At 53.6% G+C, this 16,012-nt stretch overlaps 1 protein-coding gene across 11 annotated transcripts in view; it reads right to left on the bottom strand.

Annotated features, from left to right (window-relative positions):
- SPTAN1 (spectrin alpha, non-erythrocytic 1) overlaps positions 1-16,012 on the bottom strand; it is a 57,728-nt gene that overhangs the window by 741 nt on the left and 40,975 nt on the right. For 9 of the 11 annotated variants that reach the window (XM_039861663.1, XM_039861664.1, XM_039861660.1 and 6 more), the window contains 19 exons: positions 15,664-15,795; positions 15,277-15,414; positions 14,178-14,282; positions 12,084-12,292; positions 11,166-11,286; positions 10,821-10,942; positions 10,322-10,454; positions 8,591-8,689; positions 6,781-6,940; positions 6,143-6,219; positions 5,513-5,722; positions 4,814-5,110; positions 4,239-4,351; positions 3,821-3,838; positions 1,316-1,370; positions 682-878; positions 518-571; positions 283-429; positions 57-204 (listed from right to left, as the gene is read on the bottom strand). In XM_039861663.1, coding sequence (XP_039717597.1) covers positions 57-204; positions 283-429; positions 518-571; positions 682-878; positions 1,316-1,370; positions 3,821-3,838; positions 4,239-4,351; positions 4,814-5,110; positions 5,513-5,722; positions 6,143-6,219; positions 6,781-6,940; positions 8,591-8,689; positions 10,322-10,454; positions 10,821-10,942; positions 11,166-11,286; positions 12,084-12,292; positions 14,178-14,282; positions 15,277-15,414; positions 15,664-15,795 — 2,535 coding nt within the window. The remainder of the gene's footprint in view (positions 1-56; positions 205-282; positions 430-517; positions 572-681; positions 879-1,315; positions 1,371-3,820; positions 3,839-4,238; positions 4,352-4,813; positions 5,111-5,512; positions 5,723-6,142; positions 6,220-6,780; positions 6,941-8,590; positions 8,690-10,321; positions 10,455-10,820; positions 10,943-11,165; positions 11,287-12,083; positions 12,293-14,177; positions 14,283-15,276; positions 15,415-15,663; positions 15,796-16,012) is intronic. The other 2 variants (XM_039861662.1, XM_039861668.1) reach the window with 1 other exon arrangement.

Below are 16,012 nucleotides of genomic sequence, written 5' to 3'. Positions count from 1 at the left end.
TTACTTTTCAAAGGAACCTCAACCCCCGCCCCGGGCAGAGGGAGCAGAGGCCGGACCTGGTACAGTTCCTCCTTGGTCACGTAGGGCTTGCCCTCGGAGCTCAGGGCCCGGAAGGCGCTCTCGATTTCCTCGCTGGACTTGACATTCTCGGTTTCTCGGCTGATCATGAAAGCCATGTACTCTTGCAGGGAGACGTGCCCGTCCCTGGGGAGGGGCAAGGGCAGTGAGCGGGGGCAGCAGGCATCTCGGGGATGGCCGCTCCCACCACCCCCCGAAGCTCACCGGTTCGGGTCCACAGTGTCCAGAATCGCCTCAAACTCTGGGTCAGGCTCCCCTTCCTCCACCATGGGCAGGTCATAGCCCAGGGAGCGCAGGCAGGACTTGAACTCCTGGTGATTCAGGCGGCCAGATTTGTCCTTGTCAAAGTGTCTGCAGCACAAAGCCAAGGACAGCTAAGCACACAGGCCCCGCTGCTGAGCCCCGCCTCCCCGGCCAGGCAGGGTGCAGGTGCACTCACTTAAACATCATGCTGAACTCCTTGAGGGCTTCCTCGGTCACTCCTGTCGTGTTCCTGGAAGAAAGAAGGGATCAGGGGCCGGGCCCGCCACCCCACACAGCACCCAGCCCACCAGAAGACCTGTGCTGGTTCTTCCCACAGCCCTTGGTGCCGGGCGCAGGTACCTGGCCTGGATCTGCTGCTCCAGGTTGTGCTGCATGCGCATGCCCAGCTGGTCAAGCTGGTCCCACTGCTGGGCCAGACCCACCGTGCTGTGCTCCGTGTACTTGTTGTCCAGGATCAGGGCTTCCTCCATGGCTGCCCCCAGGTCCTCAATCTTCTTCAGCTGACTTCTCATTGCTCGAATCTCCTGGTGCTTGCGCTGCAGGGATGAGGAAGCAAAGATGTGTGGGACGGGCTCTTGCCTGTAACCAGGCCCAAGGGCCTGCTTGATGGCCCTCCGAGCCTGAGACCTGCAGGGCTGTCTGCAAAGGGAAAGGTGGGTTGGGGTGCAGGGCAGACATCGGCAGCCTCAGAAGAGGGAAAGATTTCAGCATGAGCATCACGAACCAGTGGGCAGACCTGCCCAGTGAACCGTATGTGCCAAGGGCCAGAGGAGACTCTTTTTAAGCAAGGCTTCAGGTAGCAACCATCAGAGACAAAGAATTTCTTTAAAATGATGGAGGCCCAGCCTGCTTTAAGCCGAGGGGAAAGAGGTACACGACTAGCCCAGCCTGCACCCAGCTTTAAAGCAGGCAGACCTGCGGGGGTGGTGAGCTGACGAGTCTTGGCTAGGCTGGGAGCCCGCGGGGCGCTTACTTTGGTAGCTTCGAGCTGGGATTCGAGGGTCCCGGACTCTTCCACCATGCAGGACCTAAACACGGAAGCTCAGTGAGGCAAGAAGGGACTGCTAGAAATTATCCTTAGACAAAACCATCTATAGTCCTAAGTTTTATTAAGAAAACAAAACTTAGCTACCAGCTCTCTTTTCCTAAGTGGCCCTGGGAGCCAGGCAGGGCGGTGGTATCTTCACAATTCAGGGCTGGGAAGCTGCTGCTACATGTGGAGTGCCACCTGCCCAAGGCCAACTGGTGGGCCACGGCTGAGGCCGACCCAGCCTACTCCCTGTTCCCTGGCTGGGTTCATTTCTCATGTGGCTCCTCAAGCCCAGCCAGGCTGTAACATGGTGACTGACCCATGTTAGGCCCTCAAGGGGTAACTCAGAAAATGATTTTAAAGTGCCCCCATGGGAACAGAGAGAGGCTACAGGCATGACAGTGCACCCCCTCTGCAGCCGCAGAGTAGATGCCCGATACAGCCCTGCCACCTGACACATGGGGAGACCGCAGGGAAGAGGAGAGGCTGACAAGCTGACAGCCGCCCCCCAGAAATCCCTGGAGTCTCCTGCAGGCTCCTAAGGAGGGGAGCCACATTCCAGAGTGAATGACGGCAGTGGCAGCAGAGGCAATCAGATGACCCGCAGACGTGGAAACTGGGCGCTAAGAGATCGTGACCAGATTTAGGTTTTGAAATGGCTCTAATTCTGCCCAAAGGAGGGAAGTGGTTGTCACTAAGCCCCAGACTGAGGGTCCATGACCTAGAGACACAGTGCCAGAGGTTCCTTCCAGGGCCACGTTCTGAAGAGCAGGGGGTGTCTGGGGAGCCTCCATCTTCCCGACATAACATGGTGCAAGGTCACAGAAAACAACCAGTGAATGAAGACGACAAACGGGTTGGGGTCACGTGCAGGGGCAAGTCACACTGTGCGCGTGTCCTTGGTGGGATTTTGGCCCAGCCACCCTGTAGCCATGTTTGCCCCAACCTACCCTTTTAACACCCCGCGAGCCAGGGTTAGCTCTGAAACTTCCCCAAGTTCAAAGTGTCTAGCAAGGCAAGGCCCCAGGCTTTCTCCTACCCCAGCAGACTCACAGTCACGCCAAGTCCCCCAGGGCAAAGCACACCCCCAGGACCTGGGGGCAGGAGGCTAGGTGCTAGTGCAGTGAGAGGGGGACAGACCTCTCCATCCCAAGCGGCCGAGGGTGGTGGGTTAGTCAGAAAGCAGAGCCGCCTGGGAAGTCAGAGTGCATGGGTAAAACCACAGTGAGGTAAGAAAAATGAGAAAAACCTTCCAGACAGATCATCCCCAACTTCATACTGATAGACACGAATGACCCGACGATATGCTATGCTAGTCAAAGAGAAGAAACCAAATGAATACACCAGAGAAAGGGAAGGCGAGAGCATAGAGACAGACACACCCCACAAGGCGCAAGCTGGCAGCGCACAGGCAGGGACCTGTGGAGGGGCAGACGAGGGCCAGGCAGGCAGCCTCGGGGCAGCTCACACTGGGACTGGGCAAGACAGGACAGGGCTGGGGAGGAGCCACACGGTAAGGGAAACATGGCACCTTACGGAGACAAGATCAAGACCAGCAGACAGCCACAGGGGCCCAGGAGGAGAGCAGATGCCACGTGGCTTATGAGCTCAAGTGAGAAACTGATCCCTAAATTCTGACCGATTTTGCCTTCAGCACGTGGTGTCGGATCAGTGTGGCCATATTTCTCCCACTGCCCAATTTACCTATCTGCACAGCCTGAGGAGTGCTAGTCTAAGACACCTGTCCCATCAACCCTGTCCTTGACAGTGGGCCTGGAAGAGAATGCAAAGCTGACCGATCCAGGCAGAAACCAAGGCCTGGAGGAGAGGCCCCTACTGGGACTGGGTGGGACAGCCCTGCTCCTCGGGCTCCTCCCAAGCCCTGTCTCTCCGTGACTCAGAAACACTGGACACTTTTGTCTTCTATTAGGGCAAACGGCACCTGTCCCTGGGAAAATGGGGGTGCTAGGGGAGAGGTCAGTGCACGGCCGGGGACTTACTGCACCAGCCTGAGCCCCTTAAATACTGCCATCCCACTTTATGCCTATGACCTCCTAAGAACTAAACATGGAGGAGCAGAAGAGCACTCCAGTACCACCCTGCGCTGAACCACATGGGGTTCCGGCGGCTCTGGACTGAGCTCTGCCCTCCTGGCCCGGTCACATTCCTTACCCAAGAGCCCTTGGAATCTGAACAGAAAGGTGGAAGTGGCTCTCGTTCCCAGACCGCAGGCTGTGGGGACAGTGGGCTGTGGGGCAGGGCACACGCTCCTTACGAAGTGACAGGGATGGGGCAGGGGAAGTGCAGCCTGCCCAGGGCAGGAAGGGTCAGGAAGGGCCATCCTGGGATCCTCCGAAAGCCAGGCCACAGGGGCACACAGGGCAGAGGGACAAGCACACGAGACACCACCGCACCACAAGCCCAGAGAAATAAGAAGACAATATTAACCCATCGAGGAGATACGTTCTGTGGAGATGGGATCCGAGAAGCCGCAAGACAAGGTGGTGTCCGGACAGCAGCGATCGGGAGGAGGGGACGGAGAGAGACACAAGGAAGAAAAGAGAAACAAAACCAACAGCATCAGTATGCACACTGTACTAGACCCCTCACCGATCTGTCACTGAGGCGCCGCTCGGGGCTGACGGGGGCCATGCATGCTCCCACCCAATCCGGGACACCTAGCAACCTGATCTTTGGGAAAAGCACCTTCAGGACACTGTGCCCACTCCGCCTACCCGTCCGCCTCCCGTGCTCCTAGCCCTTCCTTCCTCATTCCCAGCATGCCTTCTGCGTTCTGGCAGAGCCCCCCTCGCCCTGCAGCTACGGGCCTCGGGGACCAGGGCTAAGTGGCGGGCGGGGCTGGCACCTGGTCTCCTGGATCCACTGGTGGAATGCGTTGGCGTGCTGGGCGAACTCCTGGCGCAGCTTGTCATTCTCCTCCTGCCGGCGCTGCTCCTTCTGCAGCTCCAGCTCCCTTTCCTAAGGACCAAAGGGAGGCAGAGGCCACGTCAGCTCAGTCCCGGCCCCTCCTGCACAGAGAGGCTCAGGATGGAGACTCTCTGCCCTTGGGAATGAAGCAGCTGGCCTTACAATTTGGAAGGAGCAGGACAGTTTTCTGAAGTGGAACACGACAAGAAAACAGTCACTCAGGGGGACAGGGAGGACTTGATGTTAACCCGGGCACAGCGAGAAGGGGTCTGGGAGACATTCGGTGAGCTCGGAGTTCTGGCTGCATACGAGCCTTCGGGAACTCTGGCAAGATGTGCTGTGGAAGTGACTGAGACCGGCAGGGGGCGTGCGGCTGGACTGACACCCGGTAGCTTCTGACAAAGGGGCTTCCACTGCCGAGTCCCATCACCCTCCAGCTGGAAGGTGTTTCTCTGAGCAGAGGTCACAGGCCGACAGCCTGGGCAGAAGTGCAGGGAGCAGCGGGCAGGGCACCTTGATGATCTTCTGCAGGTTCCGCCAGGTCTCCTCCAAGGCCTCCATGGTGAACCAGGTGTAGGGGTTGGAGGCCACGCGGAAGCTCTTGATCTGGCGGTCCAGCTCGGCCAGCTGGTTGAAGTCGGCCTGGGCGGAGCTGAGTGAGGAGCGGAAGGCGTCATGGGCCTCTCGCAGGGCTTTGATCTCCTCCAGGGAGTTGCAGCGCACGGGGTCTGTCAGATCCTCCTCTGCGTTTTCAAACCAGCTGTTGAAGGCAGAAGCCTTTTTGGCAAAGGTCAGGAAGAGGTCCTCTACCTGCAAGCAGAGGAGACCAAGTTAGGACAGGGGCCAGGGGTGGCCGCGCCATCCTGCGGCAGGGAGCGTTTGGGGGCAGGAAAGGTGGGGGTTCCTAGGGCATCAGAGTCAAAACGGCATGTGGCGGGCTTAGCTCCTTTCTCCAGTTCCACTTCCGAAAGCCCCCCGCATTTCTTCCCTTGCTCCCTTTCCCCCTCAGAACGTGTAAACCCAGTCTGTCCTGGGTCCTCCTGGATGGCAGCCTCATGCAGGCGAGGGTCTCACTGGCCTCGGTTTAAGCCGACTCCACGCCCCTGTGCAGAACACCTCTGTGCCAGGCTGAGGACAGAGCGTGGCAAATGGAAGATGGGTGTGCCTTCCCTGGGTACTGGGCCAGCTGAGCTTTGCCCGGCCCACCCTTACCTTACGGAAGTGACTCTGAGCTTCCAGCAGCTTCTTCTTCCGGGTGGCCGAGTTGGCCAGAAGCTGGCTCCACCTCTTCATGAGGGCGGCGTGCCGGGCCTCGATGGCCTTTGACTGAATGTGCTTGGCGGCCAGCAGCTGATCCTTGAGGGCAGTGATGTTGGCAATGCCCTCCTGCTGGAAGGCCTGCAGGCCAGCATCAAAGGTTTCCTGGACAAGGAGCAACAGGCCAATTTGCAGTGACCGCAACGAGACTGGAACTTGCTCTGAGCGCCTCAACCAGACTGTCAGCCCAGAGTGCCCACCTTCTGCCACTCGGGTCACACCTGCCCACTCTTCTGCATCTCCTTCAGACCGCGGATTACTTCCTGTCTCTTGCTTTCAGCCTCAGGCCGCGCCCCACCCCGGAACTCCAGGCAGACCGAGGCCAGATGCCCGGAGCGGAAGTCCACAGCGCATCCTGCTGCGCTCAGCCCTGTGAGCGCTCATCGGGCTGTAGCACACAAGCCCAGTCTAGAAGCTCCCTGAGGACCGAAACTGTGCCTTGTTTACCACCGAGTCCCTAGGGCCTACTGTAAAATCGTCAAGTGTCTCAAAGAAAAATGCTGACCATCATTCGCCATAACTGACCTGTTTGGTAAGGAGAGTTTGGACAGAAGAGAGATCGCGGCCATAGTCATCTGTCTTCAAGCTGTTCTCCTTTTCACCTGGAAAACCAAACACGGGATATATATGTCAACGTAGTGAGATAAATTCAAAAGAAAAATTACCTTATTTACATTTAAATTTGAATATTACTAAGAAGAGTCTCTGAACCTACATTAGCTGCCTCCTCTCTGCACCCCAGACCCCCATTCTCCATCTGTGCCACACTACTTATGTGACACAGCAACTACCAAGGTCGCATGGGTCTCGAAACCAGTCTAGTTCCTCCTCGACCAAGGCAATTGCACCCTGGACCCGGGCAGCTAGGGGGCAGTGCTGACGCAGTCTGGTGCCCGCCGCTGTGCTGTCCACTGCTGCTTTCATCATCCAAGGGCTTTTACTTTGTTAACCCTCGTGCTGGCCCAGTGCTGGGCGCCGCTGAGGGCCTGGCTCCCTGGGTCAGGACATTGGCTCTGGAGGGTTTTCTGAAATGGTTACATTTGATTGGTTTCCTCTCTATAGAAAAAAACCCGCAGCGTAGAGCGTAGCTGAGCTGGGACTCCAGAGCAGCCCGCCTGGCCCGGGTGGGGAAGCACCCCGGGGCTCAGCGAGCCAGCGCTTACCGATCCAGGATTCCACCACGTCGGCTTTCCAGTTGAACTGGAGGAAGGCCGAGTTCTCGTCGAGCTTCGCCTTCCTCTGCGCTGCAGCCTTCTCCAAGTCAGACACTTTCCCATTCAAGCCCTTCATCTTTGAGGAGATGTTCTCCTCGTGGTGATTGTTCTAGGCCGTGAAGAGAAGCACGTTCCAGTCAGCCTCACGTCCTGCTGCAGTTACCCGATGTGCACCCTCCCCGCCCGGGAAGGCCTCAGTTCCTGGCAGGTGGGCCATGTGCGTGCCCCACGCACCGCCGGGGGGAGAAGGGCGGGTGACACTTCTCAGAACAAGAGATGGATACTGGCAACTGCACTCAGAGGAGCTAACTCTAAAGAACGAACGAGGAATGTGCTGAAATGTTAAGTCACAATGATGTATTCGTCAGCATTATTGATGGCAAAAGACTGGAAAAAAGCCTAATGATCATGTAAATACTATACATCCAAAAAATGGCTACTACTACAAATATGCAATAAAAACGATAGTTCAGGAAAATGTGTTGACACTGAGCAGACTGAAAATTATTAAGCCCCACTTTGCTTCTTGGTTAAATGTGTATTTGAAAACATACTCCACACATCAGCATGAAGTTTCAAGAGAAACTCAGGCAGGAAACAAAGCCTGTTGTTGAGAATAATGCATTGGACTCTTTGTTGGAGGGCTGAAGAGTATTTACAAACCAGTTATGCCGCAGGTTTAAGGAACAGAGAACCTCATCCAGGGGTGTGTGTATGTGACGAACTGTACACAGGCCTCATCTCTATCTGTACGTCGTCTGTGTCTGAAATTAGTTTCACGCTAGTTTATTTGCCTATGAGAGGACAAGCAAAAAAAGCTCTCGAAAGCTCTCTGGTGAACACGGGTTTTCACCCGATTATTACTACTATGGAGCAAATCTCTAGTCTCAAGGCCTGAAAGCTGGCTCAACTGCTTTAATGAGAAATCTTATTCACTTATGTGTTTGTGCCAGATAATTATAGTTGTTACAAGTTGTTCGTCATTCAGTGCTGAATGTCTGTCACTGCACCTAAGTGACTGGTGGTGATTCACTTGTGACCAACGGGGGCACTACATTTTGTTTGGAACTTGAACGTGTGACGTCACTGCTTGTGAAAGAACAGTTAAATTCTTATCTACTTCTGCTCTCTCTCTAAAGAGCTGTTTGGACAAAATAAACCTTGTGATTTTAACATTCATTTCTTCAACGTTCTGTACAGTAGCCAGGTTTTAGGTAATTTTATAGGGTGACGTGATCCAATCAGAAAGATATCTATTTCATCCAGTGGACAGCTGTACGTGTGGAAAGAAAAGGTCTGGAAGGTTAGGTACGAAGACCTCACAGGTGGTCTTGGTGGCAGCCTGATGGGCGAGTTTTAGGATCTGCTCACTTCTATTTCCTGATCGCTCTGAGGGGCTTTATTGTTTGAGAAATACACGAAGAGAGCAGCCGTGGGAGAGTGCCACTGTCACAGAGGGACTGATGGGGATGCTTCTCTGCTTAATGAGGGCAGAAAATAAGAGCCGCCGAGTAACTTTATGGATTGGCTTCTAAAAGGGAGAAACGTCCAACGAATGGAACTGTTCCCCTGCTTTACAGAACACAGGAATGGGACTGCTAATGGTCTCACGCAAACCTTTGGGGACTCTGCTTGAGGGGGAAGAGGCTTGAGGGGGTGACGGGGAAGAGGCTTGAGGGAGTGATGGGGAAGAGGTTTGAGTGGGCGACGGGGGCACCAGCAGGCAAGCATCTGGCATGGGAACCGGGGTCTTACTCACCTTCTTGATGAGGTCTTGTCCGTTGGTGCAGACGTCATTCACGCGGTCCTTGTGGACGGTGAAGTCCGTCTCAAAAGCTTCGTGTTTCTTCAGCAAGCCCTGCAGCGGGAGCAGCGAGGCCAACACTGAGAGCCTGGCATGAGCCAGGGTGCCAGGGACCGGGGCGGAGGGGAACAAACTGGAAGGGGCCTGCCCCACGGGCATCACAGTCCAGCTGGGGACAGCGATGACAGAGAGGTACAAAACTCGGGTGCAGTGCGAGGACCCGCCTGTGCTGGGCCCAGGAGTGACGCAGGGGAGGCCTGCCCAAGTCAGGGGTTAAGGTCTCACTCGTCAGTCAGCGTCGCATCCCCATTTCCCTCTAGGACACAGAATGAACAGAAAGCGAGCTTGAGATAAACGCCGCAGCATGACACACTCATGTGGAGCTTTACCCTCAGCACGTCTCCTCGGGGACCTTCCCAGCCTTGTCTTCCTCAGGACAACGGATGCACTGGAGACAGTGCCCGTCGGGTTGGCTTCCAGGGAATTCAACCACACAGGGGAGGAGGCCGCTCACTGCATCCAAGTTCTACCTGCATCACCCTGACCGGCCCATAGGGTTCCCAGTGTGGCTCGGGGGCCACCCTGACTCTCGGTAATGCACACTCTGCTTCCGCGGCTGGTGGCACGCACTCGAGAACAATCTACCTTCATGTGCAACTCAGGGAATCTCTTCAAACACCCCGTGACCCCGGGCTGCCCTGTGCCTGCTTCTACTGTAGAAGGTAGTGAAGACCACGCTGTGTCACGTCTGACATTAGGCCTTAAGACCCCTGCAGATTCTGCCTTTGTCTCTCTGAATGCTGCCTTAGAAGCTGGTCTAGGCCTTTCTGGAAGACGAGGGGCTATGTGGAGGGGAACTGAGACGTCCCAGGTGATAGCCGGCACCAGCTGCCGGCCGCACGACTGATGCCATCCATCATGGACCTCAGCCCAGCTGCCCTCTGCCTCAGTGCAGCTGTGTGCGGGAGCCCAAGTGACAGCAGCAACGTAGTGTTGCCATGTCCACCAAAAGACGTGGCGAAGTCCTAACCCCTGGCACCTGTGCGTGTGGAAGCGAGGTCTCTCTAGAGATAATCACGTAAGATGTGGCCATCGGGCTGGGCCCTAATCCACCATGACTGATGTCCTTATCAGAAAAGGGAAACTTGGACAGACACCCGGAGAGAATGCCATGGACAGACAGACATAGAGGGAAGACAGCCACTGAACACAGAAGTAGAGATTGGAGTGATATGGTCACAAGCCGAGGAATGCCTGGGGTCACCAGAAGCAGGAGAGACAAGGAAGGGTTTGATTCTCTCTGAGAAGTTTCGGAGAGCAAGGCCCTGTCTCCACCTTCATTTCAGACTTCCACCCTCCAGAACTGTAATAAGACAATAAATTTCTATTGTTTTAAAGCCACCCAGTTTGTGGCACTTAGTTATGGCAGCCACAGCTAACTAACGGAGTACTAATGACCAGTGAAGACGACACTAGTAATACTGCTTGACGATGGGGCTCAGTCATGCCAATTTGTCTACAGAGGGAAAATGTCTCCAGCGTGAGGGAAAAAATCCAGCGATGAGACCTTGGCTGCTGACTCTGCTCCCCTGGATAGGGCACAGCCACTGAACCAACCAGCAGGAGAATGGCGACCAGCAGGCAGTTGCTGGACGGGAATCAGGTGGTGTCTTCAGTTTCTCTGACCTGGATAGCAGCCAGAGTGTCCCCATAATCTTCACTGGCCACCAGCGTCATTTTCTCATTGATCCAGGCTTCCTCCTCTTCCACGTTGGCTACAAATTGCTGATATTCCAAGGACTCTTCTAGCCGCTGGCCCCTTGTTATAGGAGACAGAAAAGAATCAGCAATGACCTCGTCCAGCGTTGACTGAGAGTTAACACGCGCTTAAAAACATTAACAGTGCGACGAGCGTCAGATGTAAACGGTTCAGTCGAGCCTTCTGCGTAACACGAAGCAGAGACAGTGTTGGTCAAACAAGAAATTCTGGAACCACGTGCTGGGTCCAGATTCACGTAACGGAACCAGCTCAGCAGGGGCCTGTGAGAGGTGGCTCTGGAGCAAGCCGACTGTGGCACCTGCACACCTAAGGGTCCTGGAGGTGGCAGGAGGGCCCGGAAGCTCCAAGCAAGCCTCCCCACCGTAGTCAGGAGCGGGGCCCGTGCTCCTCCCTCTGGCCGCTCACCGAGCCGCCGCCAGCTGCTTCAGCTCTTTCCAGTGCTCCACAAACTGCGCCAGACGCTGCTGGATCTCCTCCTTCCCGATGGTGTTGTCGTCAGACAGCTTCTTTCCAGTGTCCAGGACACCCTGACAGACAAGAATGAGAGGTTAACAGCTAGTCCCCGCTTCTAGATGCTTCCAGGAAAAGGCTTCAACATCGCATTCAGAGCTGCTCCTTCCTGGTTTGGGATGAGGCGTCATAAGCGCCGTAGAGACCTCAGGGAAATGAACAAGGGCAAAGGGCTTCGCAGTGCGTGGCACGGGCCCACATAAACCCCGCCGCCCGCTCGGCCGGAAGGGCCCTGCTCACCTGAATCGCAGGCTCGTGCGCGGCCAGCTCTGCCTCCAGCCGTTTGTGCTTCTTCCTCAAGTTCTGCACACCTGTTAAGTCTCGGCCGTAGTCCTCAGAGCTCACCAGCAGCTTCTTCTCCCTGGATGACACAGGCAGTGTCTCTGTACCTCCAGGCTTTCAGCTGGAGATGTCTGGTCACAAGGGCTATGAAATTCACGGACCCCAGATGCCTTTCGCCCACATCCACCCAGCTCTCCAGGAAAAGCCTTGCCAGTCTTCTGGAAAACAACAGCCTCTATTTCCCAAACGAACAGTGTCCACATATGTCTCTGGGAGCACCTACTGTGTCTGACTCCGCAGAGGGTCGGGGTACACTGGAGAGCAGGGAGGGGCCAGTGCTATCACCCTATCAACCCTACTTTACCAAATATACACATATTAAACACGGAATTATGGAGATAGTGATGTAACTTTAAAGGCTGTGAGGAACTGAGAGATTTTTCTCTGTAAAACTGCTGTTTACGTGACACATCGACTGGAAAGGGTAGACTGAAACTTGGGGAGGAGTGAGGATTAAAAACAAACTCTCCTTCCTTCAAGAATCTACCTTCCCCAAGTGATCAGACTCTCTTCCAGGTCAGATTCCCCGGGGATGTCAGGGCAGGGTCTAGACAAGGTCGAGCGTCACTGTCGGGCATCGCCACCAGCTGGAGGCCATCGCTGACCATCATCGTTGCGCACGGGGACGTCAGAAGAAACAGAAGCATTCCATGGGGAGTGTATGCCACGGTTAGGCCTAGCGTGGCTGCTGAGGCTGTGACCTTCTGCCGCACTTCCGTGTCTCACCACTACGGTCCAGTCGTGGGACCTCCTCTCACATGCTTCCTACTGCCATTAAAGGCTCAAGGGGCATCCCAGGGGGCCCACAGCACGTACTTGATCCAGGACTCCTCGTCGTCCATGTCCCGGAAGAACTGGTGCAGGCGATGGGATTCATTCAGCTTGGCTCGCCGGGAGGCCGCCATGCTCTTGATCTTCTGGAAACGACCGTTGATGGTGTCCCGCTTGTCTTTCACTCGGGAGGTGTCGAAGGCACTGCTGGTCATCAGGCTGTCTGCCTGGCCGTTCAGGTCCTTCAGGCGATCCTGGGGCAGGGCACATGGTGCGAGGGGTCAGGAATCCGGGTCTCTGGGAACGCCTGCTTGAAACTAAGGGCGGTGTTCCTCGCTGGCAGGTTGGTTTACGGTTTACTCGCTGTGGAATGTTGACATTCTCAAAGTGTGGTGTGTAGGTCCCTGCGGTTCTAAGCGGTCAGGACTATTTTTGTAATAACACACAGATGTTATATTTTTAGCGTGGTCATTTGCACTGATGGTGCAGAAGCGATGAGGGGTGCGCTGGTGCCCGAGCCCAAGGCCGTGGCAAACCGCACTGAGCAAATTTCCTCAGTGCCTTGCACTTGCAGGAAAAAATGCTATCTCACTCACAAACACGCTTTAAACAGCAGCCAAAGCTGTTAACGTTATTAAATATCCATTTTGAGTACATGCGTGGGAAAATGGGAAGCACAGGCATGCACTTCGGCTGCACGCTGGAGTGCGAGGACTCTCGAGGACAGGCATGTGGTGCGAGCTCAACGAGCTGCTTTTTCATGGGCCACTGCGCGTATGTGAAAGACCAACCAACTGTGGTCATTCACACTTCGGGACCTGACGAACACTGTGTCGAGAATGAAAAAGGTGAACCTGTCACTTTAAGAAAAACTGAGTCTGTTGCAAATGATCAAATTCAAAGTTTCATGAAAAATTTGGAATTTTGGAAAATTTCCACCTACTTCTATGAGCCTGACAGCTTTCTAATAAGTAACAATTTTTCTGTTGCAACTGGTTGTGACGTTTACTAATGTGAAGATATAGCAAAACACGTCAACATTTAGAAGATCTACGTAACTCAGTGAACCAGTGTTTCCCAGATGATTTTGCAACATCATGCATGGATAAAAGATCCATTGGAAGTTCAACATGACCAGTGGATTTTAATAGAGAATGGTATAAAAACTGATATGGTTTCAGAGTGCACGTCGCAACTAACCTTTAAGAAACTACCACTTTCTGAGTTTAGTGGAGTATCACATATTCACATTAATTATCTGAATGAAAACACTACTCCCTTTGTGAGGCTGTACTTTCATCGCAGAGGACACCTCACGACAGAATGAACTCAGAAGCAGCTATGAGAAGCCAGCTGTCTTCCATTAAGCTGGACATTAGAGAAATTTGCAAAAATACAACCAACGCCACTCTATTACTTTTGTTTTTGGGAAAATAGTTATTATTCACAAAATAAGTTATTTACGTTAACTTATAATGGTTTTATTATTTTAAATAAGTTAATACATTTATTTTCTTAATCTTTTATTTTGAAGTAATTATAGACTCATAAGAAGTTGCACAGTATCAAAACCAGGAAGCTGACACTGATACCACCAAGCCACAGACCTCATTCAGATCCCACCATTCTTTATGTGTGTTCGTTTGTGTCTCTGTGAGCGCACTGTGTGGTTCCACGCGATTTCATTGTATGGTTGGTTTATGTAATCACAACCAAAATCGAGACACAGACCTTGTTCTGTTAGCACAAAGGAAATTTCCTGGTACCTTTACAGCTGCACGCCCACCCTGTCCCCACCCCCTGACAACTACTAATTTGTTCTCCAACTCTATATTTTGTCATTTTGAGACTGTTAGATAAATGAAGTTGTACAGTATATAACCCTTTGATATCGTTTATAATTTAACTTTTAAAATTCACTTACTTTTAATAATGCTGAATACTGGTAGACAAAGTCCAAATACCAAACTCCTAGGGGCCCCTCGATAACAGTGCAGAGTATAAATGGCCCGAGACCACAATGATTGAGAACCTCGGCCTTCAGTGACGGACATCAGTCCCCTTCCCCAAGGACCCTGGTCCTCAGGAGGTGATGCACAGCCGTATCCAGACACTGGCCTGGCCACCCCCTCTGCTCACCTCATGGGCAGATATATCCGCCTCCAGTAGCTGATGTTTTTTCAGCAAGTTGTTCACAGAAGCAAGATCTTTGCCATAATCCTCAGATGCCAGAAGGGCTTCCACCTGGCAGCGAGAGACAAAAAGGAAAGATCACGTATGGTGCCCATGCGGCGTTCCGGACAATCCAGGATGCCCAGCTGTTATTCTGGGTGTCTGCATGGGGAGCGGCGAACTTCTCAATCACAAGTTACTGTTATGCCTGCTCGGCCTGGATCGGCTCCACGGCTTAAAAGGACTTTCTGTCCATTTCTGTCAATCAAACTCTCCCTTTCTGTCAATCAAACAGACTCAAGCGCCTATGAATTTAACTTCCACAGCTAAAGGCAGGGTCACTGAACCTTCGCAGTGGTATGATGGCAAAACGCACAGCGATACCACTTCAAGGAAACTGCCCTAGGGAGAGATTCGGCAGCATGGGCAAAGGTTAACATATGAGGTGTTCATTGCAGCACAATGTATATCACCAAAGAGCTGGAATCCCTGAATATCCGACAACATGGGAACAGTTAAACGACGGTACAACTCTATGACAGATTTAGGAAGTTATTCAAATGGTCAGGAAGAATTTCTAGTGACTTAGGATAACACATTCAATAGGTACTAATGATAATTACACCGTGAGCCCAACTATATATAAGAATACAGCTCTACAAATGTTCACGGAAATATGCACAGAGTGGTGATCTCTGAAACTTTTCTATTTTTTATACTTTCTGTACTCTCCAACTTTTCTACTGAGGACGCGTGGCTGACTGTGACTTCCTATCTGGGCCGACTCGGTCGAGCCGCCCGCCACCTGGACCCCATGATCTCCTATTTGCGCTCCCTATAGAGATGAGTCCCACACCAAGATGAGCTCTCTCTCCTCTCAACATTCCTGCCTTCCACTCATGAATCTCACACAGCACACGACTCCCATCTGATTATGAAGATGTCTGCTAAAGGGGGCACCGAGAGAGCCCTGACCTGTCCTGAATTTTTCGCTCGCTGACCGATCTACTATCCCAAAAGACCGGACGTCCTCTGGGGACAGGAAGGGAGAACCTCTCGGCGTTACCTCAGAGAGCCAGAAGTCGAAGTCCTTGATCCCCGTGTTGAAGTTCTGCTGCTTATTGGCTTCCTTCAGTTTCTGGCTCTTTTCAGCGGACTTTTGCACCAGGAATTGCCACTGGTCGGCCAAGGCAGCCAGCCGGGCCTAGGGACGAGAAGAAGCCATCGGAAACGGTAACGTCCATGGAGAGCCCGCTGGGCTTAAGCCGAGGTGACACAGTCACGAGACGAGAACGGACAATGCTCAGAGGAACCATTCCCACCCGTGTCCCCGTCTGTGGTGTAGCCCAAAGTCGCCTATTAAGGTTGTGCTTTAAAGCCATCACCGAGTTGGCTGTAATGCGCTGACAAGTCGAACCAGCCCCTCTCCTCCCTGGGCCGGTGGGGGCCCTACCTTGACGGCATCCTCGCTGCCGGCACAGGCCCCACGCTCAATCAGGGAGTTGCCGGTGTCAATGACGCCGCGGATCCGGTCAGCGTTGGCGTGTAGCTCTGCTTCGAAGGCCTGGTGCTTCTGGTGCTTGCTCTAAAAATACCAAAAAAACCCCTTTCAAAACCAGGTCCTACGCGTTCCACCTTCTCAGGGGGAAGGGAGAAGATGGTAGGAAAGAAGGGCGTGGTAGCAAACGTACAGATCTGGGGGCAGTGCTAAAATTTTTTGGAGAAGGCAATCACAGAATTTGTGTGACTATTTTCGGGGTCAGTCTGTTGAAAATGCAGCGGAGGGGCTGGGCCAAGAGAAA

Source organism: Pteropus medius, unplaced genomic scaffold, assembly GCF_902729225.1.
Source record: "Pteropus medius unplaced genomic scaffold, Ma_sr-lr_union100, whole genome shotgun sequence".
In the NCBI taxonomy this organism is placed as follows: Eukaryota; Metazoa; Chordata; class Mammalia; order Chiroptera; family Pteropodidae; genus Pteropus; species Pteropus medius.
Note: the sequence above shows the minus strand (reverse complement) of the source record. Positions and strands in the feature narration are given on the sequence as shown.